Here is a 24317-nt window from a genome sequence, read left to right on the forward strand (position 1 = left end):
TTAAGCTGCAGTCATCTTTATTCAGTTTTGGGATGCAAAGCGTAGCTTTTCGTCTCCTTTCCCAGCCCAGAGATTTACGGAGACGCCTCCCCGCATCGTATATTTCGGTGGCACAGCCTCACCCCAGCCTCCTGGGGTCTCCCACCCACAGACTCCTCTTGGCCTTTTTGCCAGGGATTCTTCATGGGGTCGCCTTGCGTTTCCTGCAACACACCTGTCCTTGCCACGCAAAAGGAGACGCTGTGCTTCTGAGGGTTTTGCGGCCGACGCTTGCGCCACCCTCGCCCTCCTGCGCCGCCTCCATCACTTCTGTTCTTCTCCTGAGGAACTGGCCGTAGAGACTGGCCCCTTCCTCTGCCGCCTGGCAAGCTCTGCCAGCTCTTTTCGGATGTGTCTGACGGAAGCCCCGTCTCCAGCTGCCTCTGCCTTCTGCAGGGCTTCTTTGTAGACAGCTTTCGCCGATGAATACTCTTCTGCGTTTTGTGGGAGAGAAGGGGGGGAGCAAATGAGGTAAGTACCCCCTTGGCAGAAACACAATTTTATCCTATGATGCAATTTATGTACATAGCGCTGCACGTTCGCAACCCGCAGCGTTCACAACCCGTGTCTGTGCACGCGCGGGTTGCGATTTGGCGCTTCTGCGCATGCACGACCGCCAAAACCCGGAAGTAATCCGTTCCAGTACTTCCGGGTTTCGGCGGTCCGTAACCCGAAAAAATGCAACCTGAAGCAGCTGTAACCCGAGGTATGACTGTACTAAGCTGCATCGACAGAAGCCTAGTACAGAGGTATCTCTGGTTACCAACGGAATCCGTTCTGGAGGTCTGTTCGTAACCGCAAGCCGCTTGTAACAGGAACCGCGCTTTCGCTAATGGCGCCTCCCGCCACGCGATTTCTGCTCGCACCCTGGGGCAAAGTTTGCAACCAGGAGCAGCTACGTCCGGGTTAGCGGAGCTTGTAACCCGGAGCGCACGCAACCAGAGGCGTTTGCGACCGGAGGTAGCACTGTATCCAGCTCAAGGGAAGTCATGGTCCCGCTTGATTCTGCCTTGGTCAAGTTACAAGGAACCAGGCAGAGGGCCTTCTCGATAGTGGCGCCCGCCCTGTGGAACACCCTCCCACCGGATGTCAAAGAGAAGAACTACCAGACTTTTAGAAGACATCTGAAGGCAGCCCTCTTTAGGGAAGCTTTTAATGTTTAACAGACTACTGTATTTTAATACTTTGTTGGGACGCCAGCCAGATGGACGGGGTATAAATGATATATTATTATTGGTTGGACCACAGCTGGAATGCTCTGTCCAATTCTGGGCACCACCGTTTAAGAAGGATGTTGACAAGCTGGAAAGTGTGCAGAGGAGGGCGACTAAGGAGATTGAGGGTCTGGAAACTGAGCCTCACAAGGAACTCTTGAAGGAGCTGGGTACGTTTAGCCTGGAAAAAAGGAGACTGAGAGGAGATGACGATTTTCAACTACATGAAGGACTGTCCATAGAAGATGGAGCAAACTTGTTTTCTCCTGCTCTGGAGAGTAGGACTCAAACCAATGGATTCAAGTGACAAGAAGGGAGATTCTAATTATCAGGGAAAAGCTTTATGAAAGTAAGAGCTGTTCCACAGTGGAATGGACGTCCCCCTTGGAAGGTGGTGGACTCTCCTTCAATGGAGGTTTTTAAGCAGAAGTTGGATGGCCATCTGTCATGGATGCTTTAGCTGAAATACTTTATTGTCACTTGTACTTGTATACAGTGAGATTACATAAGCACCCCCCACTCAGCTCTCTTAGTCTTAATTTCCCTAGTTTACTGATGCACACCCACCAAATCCGAAAGTCAGTTGCCCTGTTGTTATCTTTTCATTCAGCAGCCTAACAGCCCACGGACAGAAGCTGTTCTTTACCCTGTTGGTGCGACTAAACATGCTTCTATATCTTCTGCCTGAGGGCAGGAGATCAAGAAATTGCCAGTGGTTGAGTTTTTCTTAGGTCCTGGGTACACTTCCCAGCAGCTCTAGGTATGGCTGCCTTAGAAGACCTGGCGAGATGCTGCCAGTCAGTGCCAGCAAGTAGTTGAGATTCCCGCACCGCAGAGGGTTGGACTACAGGACCCTTAGGCGCCCTTCAACTCTACAATTCCATGGTTAACAGTGCAAGGATGTTAATACAGGCATCCTCCTTGACCAAAAGAGCAGAGAGGAGTTACTTGAGGGAAACTGGAAGCAGGGCAGAGTAGCCTAGGAAGCTGACTTCAGAACATGAGAAGAGCCTGCTAGATCTTGTCCTCTCGGTGGTCAACTAGATGCCCATTGCGGGAAACCCGCAAGCAGCCCAGCAGCCCTCTCTCCTCCTGCAGTTTCCAGCAAGTGATATTCAGAAGCCTTGTTGCCTCTGACTGTGGGGGCAGAGCCTGCCCATCCTGGCTAGTAGCCATCAATAGCTTTCTCCTCCTCCGTGAATTTGTCCAGTGCTTTCTTAAAGCCACCCAAGTTGGCAGCCATCGCTTCCTCCAGTGGGAGGGAGTTCCACAGTTTCAACTTAATGTGCTGCCCAAATAAGAACTTCCTCATTATCTGCCTTGGGAAAGAGGTGGGATATAAATAAACTAATAAAACAACAACACAGTATTTTATATCAGTGTTTCCCAACCGGTGTTCCGCGGCACACGAGTGTGCCGTGAGACATCGGCTGGTGTGCCGCGAGATGCCTGGAGGGAGGCGGGCGAGTCGGGCGGCGAGAGGCGGGGCGGCGGCGGCGAGGAGAGGCCGCGCCTCCTGCTGCTGCCTGGCGCTCCTCCTCACAGCCGGCAGCGCTGCCTGGGCGCCTCCGCGCGACTGTGCCTCGCTGGGTTTGGTCTCCCAGCAGAGACGGGTCACACGCGCCCCTCCCTCCCTCCCTCAGCCTGCGCGGAGGGAGAGCCAGAGAGAGGCATCGCTCCTGCGCGGCGGGAGAGGGAGCAGCCGGAGGGCTCCCCCAAACGAGCGCATGGGACCGGAGGGGAAATCCTCTCCGAGGAGGATTGAGCGCAGCCGAGAGAAGCCTTTCGAGGAGCTGCCGTGTCCCCTGGAAACCCCCGTCCCAGCTCTGCCTGCCTGCCTGCCCAAAGCTTGGAGGTTCCCCGGCAAGGGGGAGGGGAAAAACTTTCACTTTTGTGCGTCCCTCCCGGCGTGACGCTGCGCGCTGACGTCACGGGGCGGGGCTTTAATGGTGGTGTGCCGCGAGATTTTTTTTCAGTAAACAGGTGTGCCGTTGCCCAAAAACGTTTGGGAAACACTGTTTTATATATTTGTACTAAGTTTTCTTTTTTTGGATACTAGTCGTTGACCGTAATAGACTGAGAGGACTATTTGGGAGGTTGGGGGGGACAATTGTCCTTGTTTTTGATCACAGCTCTCCAGTTAAATGCCAATTCCACCCCACCTGCTGTCCTTCAACCCCCCCCCCCCTTTACAACCCACCTTTGTGCATGAGAATCCCAGCGAAGTTGTTCAACACAATGTAGGTCTCTGGGTGCTCTGTCTGCTGGGCCAGCTCCGACGCCCTCCTTACTCGCGTGTAAGCATCTTCGTAGAGACCCTGAGCATCCAGAGCCGTCGCCAAATCGTTCATCAGAACTACCGTCTGTGTCATGGGGGGAAAAGGAGCGGGAGGGACGTTATCTCTCATCAAAAGGAATCCTTCCTTGACCATCCTTGCCTTGTCTGTCTACAAAGAGCATGATCTGCTCTGAGAACACCTAAAGGGCGATCAGAGGCCCTTTTCAGCAGTGAATCTGCTCACATCAGGGGTGGGGAACCTCAGGCCAGCTAGGGGCCGAGTGTGGCCCTCCAGGCCTCTCGACTGCGGCCCTCACCAGTCCTGTTCCACTTCTTTTCTGACTGACAGCTGTTCTCCTGGGTTTCAGGCAGAGTAAAATCCAGCAAAGATCCCACCAGCTGATAACTTGCAGGTTACCGTATTTTTTGCTCTATAAGACTCACTTTTTCTCTCTCAAAAAGTAAAGGGAAATGTGTGTGCGTCTTATGGAGCGAATGCAGGCTGCGCAGCTATCCCAGAAGCCAGAACAGCAAGAGGGATTGCTGCTTTCACTGCGCAGCGATCCCTCTTGCTGTTCTGGCTTCTGGGATTCAGAATATTTTGTTTCTTATTTTCCTCCTCCAAAAACTAGGTGCGTCTTACGATCTGGTGCGTCTTATAGAGCGAAAAAATACGTGGTTTTTTTGCTGGAGGTGCTGGGAATCAAAACTGGGAGTTCCCCAAATGCGTTGCGCAGGCTCTTTCCCAGAGCTACGGTCTTGACACTTAGATTTGTTTGCAGAGAAAGATCGGCGTTCTCCACTCCCGAAACGTAACTGCTCCGCTCACATGCTGCGCCCTCACCTGGGGGTGTGTCTCCCCTTGAACCTCCATGGAGATCTGCAGCGCCCTCTCGTACATCCTCTGGGCCGCGGCTGCCTGGCTGTGCGCCAGGAGGTAGCGGGCGTACGAGTCGAGGGTCATTCCCAGGAGCAGACGGGTGTTGGATTTTTCTTCCTCTGTGGGGAACAGGAGGGGGAAAGAGTGTGGCGATGAGAGCCAGTTGGGTGTACTGGGGAGGAGGAGGCAAATTTTGGAGGTGGGGACACACATTTCTGAATTCGTGTGTCGGTATTGGGTTCAAATCATGCAAGGATAAACCTCGGGTGACCTCTGGGCTGCCCTCTCTTCCTCTGCCCTGACTTACGGTTGTTGGAAAGGAAATAGGAGAGGAATTGTGAACACCAACCCGAGTTCCTGAGTTTGATAACGAAGGGTACCACATTTGGGGTTTTTTTATTTACAGTGGTACCTCGGGTTAAGAACTTAATACATTCTGGAGGTCCGTTCTTAACCCGAAACTCTTCTTAACCTGAGGTACCACTTTAGCTAATGGGGCCTCCCACCACCGCCGCATGATTTCTGTTCTCATCCTGAAACAAAGCTCTTAACCCAAGGGACTATTTCTGGGTTAGCGGAGTCTGTAACCTGAAGCGTCTGTAACCTGAAGCGTATGTAACCCGAGGTACCACTGTATATAGGAAACAGGATTGTGATAGAGGTGTCTGAAACTATGCACAATGGAGAACAGGCTTTCCCAGACTTGGGTCTCCAGCTGTTTTTGGACCACAGTTCCCATCACCCCTGACCACTGGTCCTGTTAGCTAGGGATGATGGGAGTTGTAGTCCCAAAACAGCTGGAGGGCTGAGCATGGGGATGCCTGCTCTAGAGTTTCAGGAGGGGGAACATCCCCAGCCCTACCGGGAGATGCCATCAGGGACTGGACCCCTGGGGACCTTCTGCATGCAAAACAGCTGTTCTGCCTTCCCACCATACCTGGCAAAACGTCAGCAGGGATGTCCTTTTGTTTTGCGACCTTCTCCTCCAGGGTCAGAATGCAGAACTCGTAGCCAGCCAGGGCCAACTTGTCCCTAAACCAGAAAAATAAAGTAAGTGGGGAGGAGGATATCATCACAATCCAAAAATGGGGAGCTGCTGCATTGTGTTTTCTTACTGCGAAGCTGCTTGGTGTGTTTTTAGGGCTGCATGACTTAAATCAGTTAAATGAAACTGTATCTGTACATTCCGTAAAACCAGCTGAAATATCGTATTTTTTGCTCTATAAGACTTACTCTTTCCCTCCTAAAAAGTAAGGGGAAATGTGTGTGCGTCTTATGGGGCGAATGCAGGCTGCACAGCTATCCCAGAAGCCAGAACAGCAAGAGGGATTGCTGCTTTCACTGCGCAGCGATCCCTCTTGCTGTTCTGGCTTCTGAAATTCAGAATATTTTTTTTCTTGTTTTCCTCTTTCAAAAACTAGGTGCGTCTTGTGGTCTGGTGCGTCTTATAGAGCGAAAAATACGGTACATTTTTGTTCCAACAACCTGTGGAGCCTGTGCGGTGCAGCACTCAGAGTGTCGGACTAGGAGCCGGGAGAGATCTGGGCTCAAATCTGGCCATGAAGCTCGCTGAGTGACCTTTGGCCTCTCACTCCCTCTCAGCCTCCCCTACCTCGCAGGGTTGTTGTGAGGATGGAATGGGGAGGAGGCAAACCATGCACGCCCCACCTTGGGCTCCTTAGAGGAAAAGGTTTGGTTTAATGCACTAACAAATCAATAAAATAAAAAAATAAATTGGCCGATGAGATACCTCAATTCATTCGGCAGGTCAATAATCCTGGGCTGTCTCCAGCTAAGATTTGCTCTTGAGTAGACCCAGCGTTTCAAGCTGCGGACATTCCCAGCCCTCCCTGCAGCTGCCTGGAATTTAACCTTGCAATTATTCATGCAAGACAGGGGCTGTATCACTGAGCTGTGTCCCCTTTCCCCTGCATGGGAACAGGGAACAGCTACTGAAATTTCAGAGGCCATGATGGAAGTATGCTAAGACAGGGGTGGGGAACTGGATGCAGCTGGTGCAGCAAAACCCCACTGCTTCCCCCACTTCCCCCTGGACAGTCAAACTCACTCATTCCGTGCTGCATAGATGCTGGCCAGCTTGAGGGACATCTCTATGATGGCGTTGTCATCCTGGAGAAGGGAAAGGAAGGTTGCAGGAGATTAGCCAGCTAAGATTGCTGTTTAGCCCACTGCTAAGACCATAGACTGCTGGATCAGGCCAATGGCCATTTACTCCAGCATCCTGTTCCCACAGTGGCCAGATGCCTGTGGCCAACCAGGAAACAGGGTTCAAGCAGAAGAGCAACACGCCCCCTTCCTGTGGTTTCCAGCAACTGCCTCCACCCGCAGAGGCAGAGCCGAGCCATTAGGGCTGTTGGGAAAAAGCAGCAAGGCAAAAGCCAGCTCCAGATGGCTGGAAAGCAAAACAGGATGTCGTGTTTTGCAGATGTACTGTTGGAGAAAAGGTGGAGCCTATTCTCTGTACTGAGCACCGGATGTTAGCTCAGAGTGTCATGTGACCTGTGCTGGAAGTACAGGGGAGGAGTTGGTGTCTCTTCTGATGGAGTCTGAAGGGAGCAGTCACATTTTTATGTACTGTTGAGTGACAGGAATAAAACATATAAAAAGGACTCCTGTCTGTCTCATTTCTCCTCCCTGGGAGAATGCAGGGAGGGAGACAAGAAGAGGAAAGCAGAGGGTGTGTTCTTCTCACGTCTAATGAGAAGAATCGCCGGGTTGTTTACCTAGTCTGCCGGGGAGTAGCGGACGGAAGGTAAACACAGTATCTCGCTCAATTGCCTCGGGGGAGGCCAGGTACCTCTGACTGTGAGCCAAGATACTAACAAGGGCTACCCTGTTTCCCCGAAAATAAGACAGTGTCTTATATTAATTTTTGCTCCCAAAGATGCGCTAGGTCCTATTTTCAGGGGACGTCTTCTTTTTCCATGAAGAAGAATACAGTACACCTTTACTGTCTAATTGTGAGTCAGCCAGACTCCGTCAGGGCAGAGCGAGCAGCAGGTGGCAGCTTGTTCTGGTGGCGGCGCGGGCTCTCTGATTTAAAGAGACCTCACACTGCCTGAATAGCTCCGGCTGCAGCCAATCAGTGAGCGGTGTGGCAGCGCCCGCTGCTGTGGTCCAGAGGAGTCAGACGCCTTACGGTAGCTTCGGGGGTCTTATATTCCGGGAAGGCCTTATGTTCGGGGGAGGCCTTATTATTGGGGGGATCTAATTTTCGGGTGGATGCCTTATATTACAGCAAGAGGCAAAACCGGAAGTAGGTCTTATTTTCGGGGGATGTGTTACTTTCAGGGAAAGACGGTAGTAGTCATCAATATTAATCCCTCCATGAAGGGCCTAATCCTGCCTCCTGCGTTCCATAGTTTGATTCTGCCCTGCATGAAGGAGTACTTCCTTGCCACTATGCTCCACCATCCAAAAACTGATCAGCCCTCTCTCTCTCTGGTCCAATGTCCCCATTCCAAACACATCAGGATGTAGTGCTCCAGGAACTGCATGGGCATAAGTTAGATCAGGATAGCGCCTTCTTCGCTTAGCCTTTCCTCACCAGGTGCAACTATCAGCTCACCTGGCCCAGTACCGTTATGTTCCTACGTTGTTGTAAACTCTGTGGCCTTTCTTGGTAGGTCAGCTATATAAATCTCTTAAATAAAATGGAAGTTTCTTATAAAGCAAATCTGCAAGTTACCTTTCTCCTCCTCCAATTCCACCAAAACTACTACAAAGTTCTGTCTCGCTTATTGCACCTTTCTAGAATCCAGATACCTGGGATCAGATCAGGACGGGTTTCTAGCAGAGAAAAATCCTTACTTGCTTCATGTCCCCAGCCAGTAAGTAGCTCATGGCTGCCTTGAAAAGTTTTTCTGCCTGAAATGAGAGGACAAAAGGGGGAAATGGTCAGAAGAGCCGAGAGATAGGGAAAGAGCTGGAATCAGTTCATGTCTAAAGGTGAACCTACAGAATTTCCAGTTTCTGTAACAGAGAACCAGAACACATCTGTCCCTTAAAATTTGCGCTTCTCTGAACCTTGCAATGCAGTTATCTGGCTAGGTAATGTGTTTTTAAAAACAAACAGTAAAGTGTGGATAAGAATACACTTATTTATGAAAACAGTAAACAAAACTCCATTGTAGTAGGGGAAAATTGCTTTGCAAATATGTGTACATTAGGCAAAAAAGCATATAAAAATCTACAATCGGATTTTAAAAACTGCACTAAAATTCTGCTGAATTTTCACAAGGGCTTGAAAACAGAGATTCACCCGTCCCAGGAACAACCAGGGACTTAAGGGAGCGCTCTCTGTTCTGTAGGCAACAGGGGTTGGCCTCTTCTTAAACTTACTTACGTGATCCAGCTGACCCCTCATGAAAGCCAAATTCGCCATCTGCAACAGACAAAAAAATGGAGCTGCTTAGATGTTTTAAGAGGAAAAATTGTCCTTTTACTCTGCTTCCATCAGTGGAGATCTCAACCATATGAAAAACGAGGAGGACTAGAAAGTTGTGCACGTTTGACTCTGTGGAATGAAAGCTGAGGTTTTAAGGCTACTCAATGTTGCACTCCAGAACAATTTATGCACATTATCCACCTACGTATTACTGAGCTTCTTCCTCATATTTTCCAATTTAACACAATGAGTAGCCGTATTTTCACCCACCAGTGTGTATGTGAGTGTTGCCGCATCAAACTGTTTTTATACGATTGTCCTTTAACTGTTCTCCTATGTTTTACACATTTTTAACTCATACAACTGCATCTTTGCTGCATTGTACATCGCTCTGGGATGCCTCACAGGAAGCGAATCATAATAATCACAATGATAATGATAAGATGTTGTGCTGTGATCTCAGGGCAGACGTTCCTCCGATTCAGTGTGGCTTCCTTGCAGGGTTTTAAGCATCTCCTGGACTCACCGTGTCGTACGTATAAAGAATTGCTTGCTTGTTGTCCGACTGGTGCGAGAGCCTGGCAGCTTCGTGAAGGAGCCTCTCCGCCTCTTCCAACTCTCCTTTCATGATGCTCAGCTGGGGCAAAAACAGAGAAAGCCAGGTTTAAACCATCAAGTGAAGACCGCTAATACAACACCCTGCTTGCAGAATTTGCACTGGCCACCAATCGGCTACCTAGCCAAGTTCAAGGTATTGGTAGTAAAGGTAAAGGGACCCCTGGCCATTAGGTCCAGTCGTGGCCAACTCTGGGGTTGTGGCGCTCATCTCACTTTACTGGCTGAGGGAGACGGCGTACAGCTTCCGGGTCATGTGGCCAGCATGACTGAGCCCCTTCTGGAGAACCAGAGCAGCGCACAGAAACGTCGTTTACCTTCCCGCCAGAGCGGTACCTATTTATCTACTTGCACTTTTATGTGCTTTTGAACTGCTAGGTTGGCAGGAGCAGGGACCGAGCAACGGGAGCTCACCCCGTCGCGGGGATTCGAACTGCCGACCTTCTGATCAACAAGTCCTAGGCTCTGTGGTTTAACCCACAGCGCCACCCGTGTCCCTAAGGTATTGGTACTAAGACATAAAAGCCCTAAGCAGCTCAAAACTGGTCTACATGTGAGGCCACACCAGCATGGTGTAGTGGTTAGAGTGTTGGACGAAGACCTGGGAGACCAGGGTTCGAATCCCCACTCAGCCATGAAGCTCCCTGGGTGACTTTGGGCCAATCACTGCCTCTCAGCCTAACCTACCTCACAGGGTTGTTGTGGGATAAAATGGGGAGGAGGAGGGAAGAGTAGACGCCACTTTGAGCTGCTTGGAGGAAAGCTGGGGTATTGATGCAATAATGTAACAAAACAATAAATTAATAGAATGCACTGCTCTCTAGGCATCAGAAAACTTTCTGATGGAAACAGGACATTTTCCTAGGCCGATCAGCACCAGAAAATCTTTCCCAAACACCCAAATCACTGAGAGATACCGATGCCTGCTATGCTCTGTCAGGTACAATTTGAAGTATTAGATACCATGAGAAACTGACTCACTGCAGGTCAGGAGAGACATTGGTCTAGCTAACCTGGTGCCCCTTCCCCCCCGCCTCCATGTTTGAACCCCAGCAACTGTCAGCCCCAGCCAGCGAGGCCAATGGGTTGACTCCCACCACCCCACTGTGATTAAGTTCCCACATCCTGGTTTGGCCCCAGAACCTCACCTTGGCCTTCTTTAGCAAAAGAATGATGGTGTCTTCTTCCTTCGCCTCGCTCTGCCCTTCTGCTGAATCCTTCTCTTTCTCAGCTTCGCGGGAGAAAAGGGAAAAGGCTGGAAACAGGAAGAGGGAGATGGAGTTTAGAAAGCCAGTTCGGGGTGGACCCCGAGGGCAGGTGTGCCCCTTGACCATCGTCTCACAGTGTGGAGCATTTTAGCAGGAGCCAGAGTGGCTCCTAAGGGGATGACATCTGTTGCAATCTCTGAACAGTCATCAAGGGCATTTGTAAGTATTATTACTATTTTATTATTTATTAAATTTGTATACCACCCTATACCTGTCAATCTCAGGGTGGCTCACAACACAAAATCACAATATAAAACACACAAAATAGATAATTTAAAACAAAAACAACCCTATAACCCCCCTTCCATTGTAATAATAAACATCAGTAACAACTAATAGTGAGCCCTTAATACGACTACTAATCATTCGAAACAAAATTTAAATAAATTCCTTCCAGTAGCACCTTAGAGACCAACAAGTTTGTTATTGGTATGAGCTTTTGTGTGCATGCACACTTCTTCAGATACTCAGACGCACACGAAAGCTCATACCAATAACAAACTTAGTTGGTCTCTAAGATGCTTCTGGAAGGAATTTTTATTATTATTATTTTGTTTCGACTACGGCAGACCAACACGGCTACCTACCTGTAACTACTACTAATCATTCTTTCACTTTTAGATCACTGCACAGAAACACATTATAATAGCTTTTTAGAATGTTTTTCACTATAACTGGTTTTAGATGTTTTCAATTGATACTGTTTTCAGAGTGCTGTGGCCTCATTTAGGATGTTTTTGTTTGCTTTTAAAAACTGTATCTCTCTTTGTTGCCCTGAGCTGCATGGGGAGGAAGGGCAGGGTATAAATTCAATAAACCCTTCCTCTTTTATGTTTCTGTTATGCAGGCAATTAGATTACATCTCTGCACAACTGTCACCTGAATTGTGGTCATAACTTTTTATATGGCTTTTAGTTATATGGATTTTATGGGCTACAGTCGGTATAAACTGCTCTGACACACGCACATAAATAACCATTGCTCTTGATCGTATTAAATCCCCTTTTAGCAGCTCAGACTGCCTAAGCCTGGCAACATTCTCGGACATCAACTTTCCCCTTCTTGCCCTTATTTAACTACTGCCTGCGCAGACTCCGCCCACAAGCGGAAGCCACGCCCCCGTCCCTGGCCACGCCCCTCGCACCTGATAGGCCGAGGCCTCCCGCCAAGGTAGCGGCTCCCGTGGCTGCCGTCAGGCGCTTCCCTCCTCCGCCTCCGCTGCGGCCGGCCCTCGCCTGCGCCAGGCTGCGCCGTCCCAAGGCCGCCGCGGCCGCCGCCATTCTCAGGCCCCTCCGAGGCAGCAGCGCCACACACAGCGACATGGCCCTTTAAGAAGAGGAGGGTGACCTTGACGTCGTCGCTGCCCAGGCACGTGATAAGGGTTTCTCGAACGTCATTTCCGATCTTGTCTATAGACGTATTCGACAGAGAGGTATACTTTCGGCAGCTTCCGGGGTGAGTTTAGAGCTTCCCCCCCCCCTCAGCTCCCTGACGGGGAAAATGTGTCCAAGTCAGCTAAATTTCCTATGTCTGATTTCTGCTTTTGGGGCTGGGGAAGGAGCCATATCGAGAAGTTTCTTCTCCATCAAATTGTCTTCTCTCTCTTTTCCGCCGCTCCTCTTTCTAGGCTCCCCTCTACATTTCGCAGAGTCTGTGGAACTCTTCTCGCTTGCTGATTGGCTTTTAAAGGCCACGTGTCTTGCCTTGATGCCGCGCGCGCTTTTGATTTTCCCGCGTAGTAACTCTTGCAGGGGAATCTGGCGCCACGTGACTGAGCTTGGCTTCGCTGAGCGGCGCGGCGGCGCATGCGCTTTTTGCCCCTGCTCGGAGGGGGGAAATGTCTCCGTTGCCAGGCAACGGTGTGGGGTTCAGTCCTAAACTCACTAGCGCCATCTCTCTGTTTTTATACTTAAATCTCATAGTATCCAGTTTCCGAAAGAATCAGGGTTATCAGCAGCGTCCTTAAAAACAACAACACCTGAATTTGATGCACACAGGCAACCTTGTTGTTAAATTTCCAACATATTCTTAAAAAGATAATAACAAAATAAGCAGTTTAAGGAAATATATGACATATATGTGTGTGCCATCTTCAACTCCTCAAAAGATGCCATCAACAATGTCTCCAAAAAATATTACACATCACTTGGGAAGACAGACGAACTAATACCAGTTTTACTGGAAGAAGCAAAGATCGCCAGTGTTGAAGCAACGATTCTTCAACATCAACTTCGTTGGACTGGTCATGTTGTGCGGATGCCCGACTATTGTCTTCCAAAGCAATTACTCTATTCCGAACTTAAAAATGGAAAGCGTAATGCTGGTGGTCAACAAAAGAGGTTTAAAGACTCTCTCAAGGCAAAACTTAAAAAATGTAGTAAGGGGATTTCTTTTTCTTTCTTTTTTATATAAATTTTTATTAGTTTTTTTACATATCATTTTCAACAGTAATTAAACATACTTTTACACCTTATTCAATTTTTTTTACTTCCATCAGGCCTGTCTGAAAATTTCACAATCTAATCTCTTAGTATGCATTTCTTATTTCCCCCTATTACATTTCAAACTCATAACCAATATCTCTATCTTTTTCTACTTTGTAATACTTCATATATTTCTCCTTACAAAACTTTTTGTAGTCCTACTAGCATAATTTGTTGATTACAGTTGCTCTTCAAATAATTCATATACTTCTCCCAATCTTGCCATCTAGGCAGCCTGGGATTTCCAGGCGCACCGCCCAGGCTTGCGCCCCAGAGAGGTCTCTTAACCCCGAAGGTTAACTCTGTTGTCTCTCAAGACAGACAGATGCCAACAACAAAGCTGTGCTGGGTGCAAAGATTTGGAGCGCTGTGACTCACAACAAAAGTTAAATCACTTGAGCTTGCAAATGCAACCCTACTTATCCCAGAGTGAGCCCCCATTGATTTTAATAGGACTTACTTCTGAGCAGATTTGGGTAGGATTGCATAAGCCTCTCTTGACCTTATTTATGTTATTGATTGATTGATTGATTGATTGATTACATTTGTATACCACCCTGCATCTGAAGATCACAGGGTGGTTTACAGCACAAAAATGCAAAACAAGGACACAAAATACATAAAAAAGCAAAAACAAACCAATAACCCACAGCAACACCTGCGTCCCACCTAGTTGTTTTCTTAGCTTATGTCTAAAGCCATAAGGGATGCAGGTGGCGCTGTGGTCTAAACCACAGAGCCTAGGGCTTGCCGATCAGAAGGTTGGCAGTTCAAATCCCCGCAACGGGCTGAGTTCCCATTGTTCGGTCGCTGCTCCTGCCAACCTAGCAGTTTGAAAACACGTGAAAGTGCAAGTAGATAAATAGGTACCGCTCCGGCGGGAAGGTGAACAGCGTTTCCGTGTGCTACTCTGGTTCACCTAGAAATTTGACTGTTTAATATTTTTTTAAATCCATTGAAAAAAGAGAGAGAGAGAGAGGTCCCAGTGTCGACTTCCATTATAGAACTGAGACAAACAAACAGAAGAATGAAATAAAACTGGAGTTTTGAGTAAGTGCTGATGAATGAATTGAAAATACCAAATTTTGCACCACCACAATGTGATAATTTGTACAGTTGATAGTAAACACAACTGCTAAGTTGTAAGTAGTGCTACTTTAAAGCTGCAGATATCAGGTGGTATTTAATGTTTGCCACGCTCCGACTTAAATCCATGTATATTAATGGGCCAACTTTGAGTATGACTTAGTTGAGTATCACCCATATTTCATGATGTTAATACCCCAAGTTTTTATAATGGCAAATGATAGATAGATATCCTCTGATTTAACACTTTGTAGTTGTGTAATTAACTTTAGAGTCTGTAGCTATTCCTATTACTCTTGCTAGTACTATTTTATTAATGTTATCATTTTTTGTTGCTTCATCATTTTTTGGAATGGGTGCATAATATCTCAAGATAAAATTTATATGTTAACAGGCGTCATTTGTTGTATCTCTCAAAACATGCATAGGTGACACCCATGTTGCTATAAGGCACAACTGTTCCAAAACCTTTCCCAGAGAAATCTGAGGTGAAACTGCTGGATTGTTGTTGCTGCTGCTGCTGCTTTGCCAGCACCCTCTTAATGTCCATCCCTTTGCTCCATGCACACACACAGGATGGGATCATTCCAGATTTTGGCACGTTTTGCGGCTTTCAAGGATATTACCTCTGTCTCCACTTTGGGCTCCATCTGTCTTTAGCTGACCAGCGAGGAAGAGCGGGTGGGGGGAGCCTTGCGCCAGACCTCTGTCTGTTCATCTCAAATATTTATATCCCTAGAGGTCAGAATCCCAGGATCTCCAACCTTCCCTCCTGCCAGAATTATAGCTCTCTCTTTGCCAAACATTCAATGCATTTAAATAAGCAAGAGCGATCTCTGGGGCAGGAGGAAATTGTCTCTTCTCTCCCCCTCCCACCTTTTCCTTTAAAAGAAGCTTGACAAAATTACACTGACGTTATCTCTCTCTGGCTACCTTCAGATACATCCCAGTTCACTCTCTTACCTTCCCATCCTGTCTTGAATGGCACCTCTCCACCCCCAGACACTTGAGGGGGGCTTTGGAAGTGGGGGAAGAGAGAGCGGCCCTCCAGATTTTGCAAGCAGCCCTTCCAAGCCAGCTCCTGGAAGTCCCAAAATGGTTGGGAGTCCCAGAGGTAGTGCCATGGACGAAACTGGCAGAATGCCACTCCAACTCTTAAGTTCTGTGGTTCTCCAGAGGTAATTTGGGGTTGTGTCATCTTATGATTTGACCTCTTTCATCCTAGCCGATCCAATGTGCGGGCAGAGCTGATCCATGGATCCTCACATTCGGGATCTTATGTTATTTTATTTATTTTAGATTATTTTTTACCCTTCGGGTCCTAGAGGCTCCGAAGTAGAAGGTGACGCTTAGTCAATGTTTGTGGGGTTTCAAATTCCCCCGGCGTTATGAAGATATCTGAGAGGCCTTCGTTTTTAATGAAAAATAAACGAAACAGGAGATTTATTAAGGATAAATAAATAGGGACCTCTCTCTCTCCCCCGCCCTCCCATCTTCTGGGAAATGAAACTTGCTTTGTTATCCTTTAATAACAACCTTGTGTGTGTGTTTGTTTTTCCACCCAGAGAAAAAACTGCCCGCCTCATACATTCTCCTGATGGGTGCCACTCTGCCAGCCTTAGCGGAAGAACTGTTGAGAGAGATAGAAAAGGCTTTTTGCGAGACATCTCACGGTAGGTGGAGGAAGGTATTTGCATCATAGAATTATAGAGTTCGAAGGGACTCCCCAGGGACATCTAGTCCAACAGCTGCAATGCTGGAATCACAGCTAAAGAATCCCTGACAAATGGCTATCCAGCCTCTGCTTAAAAGCCTCTAAGGAAGGAGAGTTCACCAGTTTTCCAGATAGTGGTCCGTTCTACTGTTAACGGTCTCTTACTGTCAGAAAGTTCCCCCTGATGTTTACTCAGAATCTATTTTCTTGTCATTTGAATTCATTGGTTCAGGTCCTACCCTATGGAGCGAAAGAAAACAAGATGGCTGCATATTCCACATGAAAGCCCTTCAGATATTTGAAGATGGCTCTCACGTCACCTCTCAGTCTTCTCTTCTCCAGGCAAACCTTATTATTATTATTGCTATTATTAGTATTATTTGTATTCCATTGGCTCCCAGTACGTTTCCGAGCACAATTCAAAGTGTTGGTGCTGACCTTTAAAGCCCTAAACGGCCTCGGTCCAGTATACCTGAAGGAGCGTCTCCACCCCCATTGTTCTACCCGGACACTGAGATCCAGCTCCGAGGGCCTTCTGGTGGTTCCCTCACTGCGAGAAGCCAAGTTACAGGGAACCAGGCAGAGGGCCTTCTCGGTGGTGGCGCCCGCCCTGTGGAATGCCCTCCCACCAGATGTCAAAGAGAAAAACAACTACCTGACATTTAGAAGACATCTGAAGGCAGCCCTGTTCAGGGAAGTTTTTAATGTGTGACTTTTTAATGTATTTTTAATCGTTGTTGGAAGCTGCCCAGAGTGGCCGGGGAGGCCCAGCCAGATGGGTGGGGTACAAATAATAAATTATTATTATTATTATTTGTATACCACCCTTCATCTGAAAAACACAAAATAAAAATAAAAACAAGAACAAAACAAACCAATTGCCCCCTCTTCCCACAAACACATTGAGAAGTGTCGAGAAGGATTTAGGATGTTAATCAGCCCAAGGCCTGGTTGAAGAAGGTTTTCACCTGACACCTAAAGGTGTATAATGAAGGCACCAGGTAAGCCTCCCTGGGGAGCCACCACGTTCTCGTGTTGCCCCCCTCCAGACGTCTCGTGGAGGAGGATGCACGTGAAGAAGGGCCTCAGAAGATGATCTCACGGTCCGGGGCTGTTCATATCGGGAGAGGAGGTCCTTGAGGCATTGTAGTCCTGAGCCATTTAAAGCTTTATAGGTCAAAACCAGCACTTTGAATTGGGCCCAGAAATCAAATGGCAGCCACAGCAGTCAGGCCAGTAGCAGTGTAATATGCTCAAACCGTCTTGCCCCATTGCTGAATTCTGCACCAGCTGAAGTTTCCGAACCGTCTTCAGAGGCAGCCGTACACATAATGCATTGCAGTCATCTAGCCTAAAGGTTACCAGAGCATAGGCAACAGAGGTTAGGCTGTCCCTGTCCAAATAGGGGTGCCGCTGAGCCACCAGCTGAAGCTGCTGGGAGACGCTCCACGCCATGGAGCCTCAAACAATAGCAAAGGACCCAGAATTACCCCCAAGCAACATACCCACTCCTTCAGAGTGCAGCCCAGGGGTTGGCAAGGCTTACTGGGCATGGGCCAGATCACTCCCGCGGAGATCCTCCGTGGGCTGGACCGGTACAATGCGACGCCAAATATCACATCTGCGCATGTCTGCGGCACCATAAATTGCTTCTGTGCGTGCCCAGATGCCGAAAATCACACCTATGCAGAAGCAATTTTTGGCTTCTGGGCGTGCGCAGAAGCCATTTCTGGCACAGCGGACATGCCCAGATGCGATTTCCGGCGTCTGGGCATGCACAGAAGCTGTGGAAGAGAGATACCGCACTGTGCCAGTTTAGCGCAGCGCGCAGGGACTCACCAGGCAGGTGGCTCAATTCGGGGGTGGCTCATGGGCCGGTTAAACCGCCTTTGTGGTCTGCTTCTGGCCCATGGGCCTTAGATTGCCTACCCCTGGTGTAGCCCCATCAAGAGCAGGCAACCTCCCCTCCCTCTGGTCTAACAGTTCCTCTGTCTTATCTGGATGGAGCTTCCGTTTGTGGATTGCCATCGCCTCTCCCACCCCTCCTCGCCAGCAGAGAGTGCCACAGCCCTGCCAACCATGCGGATATTCTAAGCAGCGGCGCAGATCAGGCTTGAGCCAGAATCCTCCCCGCTCCCCCCTCAGCCTTGGCTGGTTGTCGAGACAGGCGTGGAAATATTATTGTCCTCCGCATGGCAGATTAGGGAGCTATTTCAATAACCCACACAGAACGATTCCCCACCCCCAATATCTAGAGTTTCTCTTAATCCTCCGTGGTGCCGGCCGAGCCAGAGAGCCTGTTTAATGACGTTTATATTTGGGCTTGGGCTGAAACCCAAACTCCATTCCTGCTAGGACTAGTGGTGCCTGCCACCCCCAATGGTTTGCCTTGCTCCGGGAGCGCAATATGGTTTGCACAGAAACCTCTGCTGAAGTGGAGTAGAATGCAAACAGCTTTGTGCCGCCTGGAGCAAGGCGTGCCCCAGAAAAGCAATGAATGGGGCAGGCGGGCGCGGTTTATTGGGAACAGCCTTGTGAGCTTAATTGAGACTCTTCCTTCTGGCTCCTTCCCGTGGGCCAGAGGTTCTACACCCCTCATCTAAAAACGTGTGGCACAAGAGGAAAAAGGAACCGGAGGGATGAGGGGAAAGCAAGCGCAAGCATTGGGAGGAAGTACAGAATCCAGTTATTAATAACAGATCTCATCAGGGATCCCGACCTAGTTTTCAGTAATGGAAACTCAGCTTGTGTTGTTGTTTTTTTTGCACCAAAATCCACTCCTGGTTCCCCTCTGGCTACCCCAACCTTCTTCATTTTAGCAGCCTTGATTTAGGAAGGTGGGTAAAACTTCGTTGCTGTGGCTGTTGTTAAACAACCAGCCAGAAGCGTTTGCAGATCTGCACAGAGATTTTATAAGAGTTCCTAATTGACATTCTGTGCCCTTCCCAGTACCTTGCTGTGGGCCAAAATTAACGTTGCTTTTTCTCCTTCTTTTTTCCAGTTCCCGATGACCTCCTCCTGGCGTGAGTAGTTGCTAAGGGGCTTTCGTTTGTGGCCCTAACATAATGTAAACAGTTAAAAATACTCAACGTTCACACAGCAAAATAATGTATACAGGAGGGAGCTTGCATAAAATGACATGCATCATGAAAATCATATACAAAATGCAAGATCTGGGATGTTGCAATGGTAGGTTTTGTTTACAAGGGTAAACGAAACATTGCAAGTAAGAATTTTAAAATAAAATATATAATTGCTTTGCAATAGGGGACATTGCTCATGAAAATGTTCGTATCAGGATAAACTCACATCAATATGCTGTTGAATTTTCTTTAAAAAGAAAAAAAAAAACAATTGCAGACTCTTGCAGAAATGGGTAGAACTGAACTGAGTCGGGGGGACAGGGAGAGAAACTGAGAGAAATCGAAATTGACCTATCCCTAGTTCCGAGTGCTCCTTGTAACTAATGTTGAACAATGTTATTTCCCTGGGAGGTTCTGCTTTCCACTTTATGTATTCATTTAAAGCATTTTTACCCTGTACTTCAGCCAAAAAGGATCCTGGTGACTTACAAGCAATCAGTTCAAACAATCCCTGCCTGTAGGTTTACAATATGAAAGAACACGGCACACGAGGGAAGAGGAATAAATCAAACTCAGGCACCAGATATTAAGCAATTGTTCTTACCAGCTGGCAAAGTTCAGGGGTAGGAGATGGAGCAGGGTTTTTGGCAAAGCTGGTGGGTTATGCCAGGGATCTCTGCCATCACATTTTGCTACACGAGTTTTTGCCCTTGAGTGCATCTTATTGTCTTGGTTTGTTGACTTATTCCATTTATGTCCCTCCAAGGAGAGCAAGCTGATGTTCTGTTTTTCGCCTACCTACTGTTTTATCCTCCCAACAACCTTTTGGGGTAGGCTAGGCTGAGAGGCTGTGACTAGCTCATGTTCACCCAGTGAGAGCTTCACAGCCAATCAGAGATTTCAACCCCAGTTTTCTAGGTCCACTTCTAACCGCTATACCACACTGGCTTTCAATACCCCACAATTTTTTGCCTCATCCACATGGGTTGCTAGCCATTTCTGAAACAACAGTAATAAATAAGTTTCTAGCCCTCATTAGGGAAACACCCGCTGAAAATATGTGAGCCGTTTTCTCCTTTAAGGCTTCAAAAGAAGGACTTAGTCTGGAAAGGGAAAGGTTAAGGAAATGGGAGAAATCAGCTCAGTAATAATTTTGAGAGAGGAGAGTGATGTTCCATAAAAAGGAGAACCTCCATCACTTATTTGGGCTGTTTCTGCTCTCTCTTCCCCATTCTTCCCTCTGGATTTTCCTCCGCCAGCTGTTCCATTCTTGAGTTGTCACCAGCTTCCTGCTCGTGCAAAGACAGAACAACTTTTTTTAAAAAGGAATGGCATTTATAAAAGGGGCTTGGATTCTGAGTTTGGAAACAGACAGCCTTGTGGGCCTCCAGAGATCCTTGACCACCCTCTCTTCCCGAGTCCTGATCCTGCACCCGGCTGCACTCTTTCATATATGCTTGCATTTCTGACTTCCAATTCACGGCATTAAGCGCAAGTCCATCTGCCAGCCCTTCCGTGACGTAGAGATTAGGGTCAACTGTTCTGTGCAGCCTTTAAAATCCCTTGAGTTCTGTCCCGGGCTCTCAGGAGGAATTAGATCTGCTCTTCCCAGAATAGAAAGCCCGTCTTTCTGATACTGTTTTCAAACTGGGCCCTTCGGCCGAAAGCCACCTCCTTTCGTTTTAAAAGTTTGCAACTGCAGTCGGTACGGCATCAAGGCAAAACTCCACGTTGTACACCAATCCGCCTTTGGTACATCACATCCTCATGCCCCCAGAACCCAAGCCGGGAGGATGTCCTCGCCTAAAATAACAGCTAAAATCTCCCTAGTCTGTCGGACAGTGGGTTACGTCCTCCTACTAATCACACAGCCTCTCCTGACGTTGGTTGTGTGTGGTAACTGTGTCATCACTGGATTAAGGCTTCTTGGGGAGGGCATTAAATCATCGCATCGCGCTCTCGGGATTTGCAGGGATGTTGTTCCTCGGTTTGGCAGGTGCCTGCTCAGCCCTGCGAAATGATTTCTGCCAGAGTCCCCAAACCCGCAAACTTCATTTGACAGCCGCACTGTGTAAAAGGATTTGTCGGTTCAGAGGAAAACCACATCACCCTTTTTTGGCAAGTTTCCCTTCCTGGTCATCGCTCGCCACAGGCGACCAGGAAATTTGGCTGTGTTAATACATTGGTGTTGGGGTTCTTCTCAGTAATGTATTAACAGCACAAAACCTACTCACAAAAATCAGACAGGAGAACATCTGAATTCAGCGGGGCTCACGTACGTTTAGGATTGCGGCTCTGGGATGCTATCCAACCAACCTGTTCCACAGGTACAAGGATTTACACTTGCACAGTGCAATTTTCCCCTCCCCTCATGCATGCCCTATGCCCCCCAATACCTGCTCTGGAAGGTTGAGGGAACCCCTGGAACAAGTTTAGGGCATGGAGTGAAGGGGAGCATTAGTCCTGACGCAGATGGGATGAATTACTTAGCACTACTCTGGCCAAAACCCTAAACATCAGTAATAAGGTGTCTTGAAATCCAAAAGGTGTTTAAAACTGCATGCCAGTTTGGCTGGGCAGTGTGGTGTAGTGGCTGGAGCCAGGCTGAGGAACTGGTGGCTTCATGACGCTTTAGCTGGACTCCCAGCTCCTCTTAGGGGTGATGGCAGTTGCAGTCCAGCAACATCTGGCGGCGTGCAGGTGCCCCATGTATCTGAGCAGGACTAAAGGGAGCTGGGTTCGAATCCCTCCTGGGTGACTTTGGGCCAGTACCTTTCTCTCAGCCACCTATTGTGGGGAAGGGTGAAATGTAAAAAAAAAAGCTGGATAGCTCAGTTGGTAAGAGCATGAGCCTCTTAATCTCAGGGTCCTGGGTTTGAGCCCCACATTGGACAAAAGATTCCTGCACTGTGGGGGTTGGACTAGATGACCCTCGGGGTCCCTTCCAACTCCACAGTCCTAGGATTCTCTGATTTAAATATCCAAGAGGATTAAACCTCAAACAGGACCTCTCAGTTTCAAACCCATTTAGCTTTACAGTGGTGCCTCGCAAGACGAAATTAATTCGTTCCACAAGTTTTTTCTTCTTGCGAGTTTTTCGTCTTGCGAAGCACGGTTTCCCATAGGAATGCATTTAAAATCAATCAATGCGTTCCTATGGAGACCGTCCGGGGACAGAGGGGAAGCGCCGCGCGCCTTCCCCTCTGTCCCCAGACCTGTTTAAAGCAAGGGGCGGCGGGGAGAAGATTGCTTCTCCCCGTTGCCTGCCCCGCAATCTCCGGGGACAGAGGGGAAGGCGCGCACGCCTTCCCCTCTGTCCCCGGACCTGTTTTAAAGCAAGGGAAGGGGCAGCGGGGAGAATCGCTTCTCCCCGTTGCCGCCCCTTGGTTCAAAAGGGGTCCAGGGAGAGAGGGGAAGGCGCACGCGCCTTCCCCTCTGTCCCCGGGGATTGCGGGGTTGGCAACGGGGTGAAGCGATCTTCTCCCCGCCGCCCCTTGCTTCAAAAGAGGTCCGGGGACAGCGGGGCAAGCTTCATTTTGCGAAGCAAGCCCATAGGGAAATGCGTCTTGCGAAGTGGCTAAGAATACGAAAAACTCCTTCGTCTAGCGAGTTTTTCATCTTCCGAGGCGTTCGTCTTGCGGGGCACCACTGTATAGTGTAAACACCGCCCCAGAGCATTTGGGCAGCGGGGGCAGAACTCGGCGGTTAGAAGCTTAACCCGGCGCCTTTTCCTTCTTCCCAGGCTGAAGTTCATCTTTGGGGCTTCTGCCGTCCCTGCTCTGGACTTGGTGGACCGCCAGTCAGTCACACGGATCACATCTCCCAGCGGAAGGCGGGTCTACCAGGTACGACCCCCAAAGGTCTTGTCTTGCCGGCAGCGGGTGTGCAATGTGGGCTGAGGCTGGCGTGGGCATTGGCTTCCTGAAACCCTGGTGGCACTGAAATATCCCCCTTAGCAAGTGTTAGGAGGCCTCAGTGACAGAAGCATTGCTTTGCATGCAGAAGGTCTCCCAGCTTCAGTCCCCAGAATCTCTGGGTACGTCTGACAATACTATGCTAGGTGGGCTCTGCTTAAGGCAGCTTCCTTTGCTGCTTCTGATAAGAGCCAAAAAGGGTGCCTTTGCCAACCTGGTTGCCTCCAGATGTTCTGGGTCACAGCTCCCGTCAGCCCTGGCTGGATTAAAACGTTCGCATCCGTTGATAACAGGATCCCGGGGCAATGTTGTAAGAAGGACGATGAGGAACCAGGAAGGAGCGACAGTCAGGGTGGGGGAGATCTCGCAGTTAATACACCCGGAGTCTGCCCAGCGAACAGTCTGCGTTCAAAGACAGCCGCCGTCTCTGGTGTCTTAGGGAAGAAATAATAATTGAAAAGCTCACTTCTTAAACCGGCAGACAGGGTCCCTCCCGGTCAAGTAAGCCAAGATGAGCTGTCGGCTGCTCCTTCCTTCTAGAAAGCAGCCTCAGGCCTCTGAAGAACCACGGCCGGACAGCTCCTTCGCTCCCTGTTCACTTAAAACATGGGTAGGCAAATGAAGGCCCGGGGGCAGGATCCAACCCAGTTGCCTTCTAAATCCGGCCTGCCGATGGTCCTGGAATCAGCGTGTTTTTACATGAGTAAAATGTGTCCTTTTATTTAAAATGCATCTCCGGGTTATTTGTGGGGCATAGGAATTCGTTCTCCCCCCCCCCCCAAAAAAAAATAGTCCGGCCCCCCACAAGGTTTGAGGGACAGTGGACTAGCCCCCTGCTGAAAAAGTTTGCTGATCCCTGGCTTAAAAGATTCCTTATGCATGATGTCCCAGGAAACGCAGTTGTGAAAAAGCAGATTGAATAATTACTATTGTTTAAATACATAAGAAGCATCCCAAATGGAACCAAACAGTATAAATTCAGCTGAGAGATGGGCCCCACAAAACAAAGTGTCTTAGCTCTTTAAAAAGGGGTGGGGTGGGATTTAACATTCAGGAACTAAAACAAAACATAGTAAAATAATAAATAAATACAAAGAAAGGTCAACAAAATACCCCACTAAAAAATAAGGCATTCGGGTGAGCACTCAGTACAGTGATGAAAAACTTTTTTTAAAAAAGATATTTATTAAAATTTCAACATATTACAAAAATAAGCAAAAAAAGAAAGAAGAAATAAAGAAAAAAAATAAAAAATGAAAATACAAGATAAAAACAATTAAAAAAGATTAGTCTTTCCATGTCTTATCTTTCATTTGCTTGTTTCCCCGACCTCCT

At 48.3% G+C, this 24317-nt stretch overlaps 2 protein-coding genes across 7 annotated transcripts in view; one reads left to right on the forward strand and one right to left on the reverse strand.

The window, feature by feature from the left end:
- TTC19 (tetratricopeptide repeat domain 19) lies at nt 1–12024 on the reverse strand (the record flags this gene model as incomplete). The annotated part of the gene is made up of 10 exons (XM_081172189.1): nt 1–473; nt 3454–3616; nt 4376–4530; nt 5349–5443; nt 6480–6541; nt 8243–8299; nt 8778–8816; nt 9346–9456; nt 10583–10689; nt 11847–12024. The coding sequence occupies 10 exons, from the start codon at nt 12022–12024 to the stop codon at nt 304–306; spliced, it is 1137 nt and encodes a 378-aa protein (XP_081028315.1). The 3' UTR covers nt 1–303.
- The window catches only part of ZSWIM7 (zinc finger SWIM-type containing 7), an 18322-nt gene continuing 5938 nt past the window's right edge, over nt 11934–24317 (forward strand). The window contains exons 1-4 of one of the 6 annotated variants that reach the window (XM_081172229.1): nt 11934–12070; nt 15837–15944; nt 18987–19008; nt 22811–22913. In XM_081172229.1, the coding sequence (XP_081028355.1) occupies nt 15869–15944; nt 18987–19008; nt 22811–22913 (201 nt within the window). In that variant the 5' untranslated portion in view covers nt 11934–12070; nt 15837–15868. The other 5 variants (XM_081172228.1, XM_081172230.1, XM_081172226.1 and 2 more) reach the window with 5 other exon arrangements.

The sequence above is a fragment of the Podarcis bocagei genome, assembly GCF_964188305.1.
Source record: "Podarcis bocagei genome assembly, chromosome: 15".
NCBI classification, from domain to species: domain Eukaryota; kingdom Metazoa; phylum Chordata; class Lepidosauria; order Squamata; family Lacertidae; genus Podarcis; species Podarcis bocagei.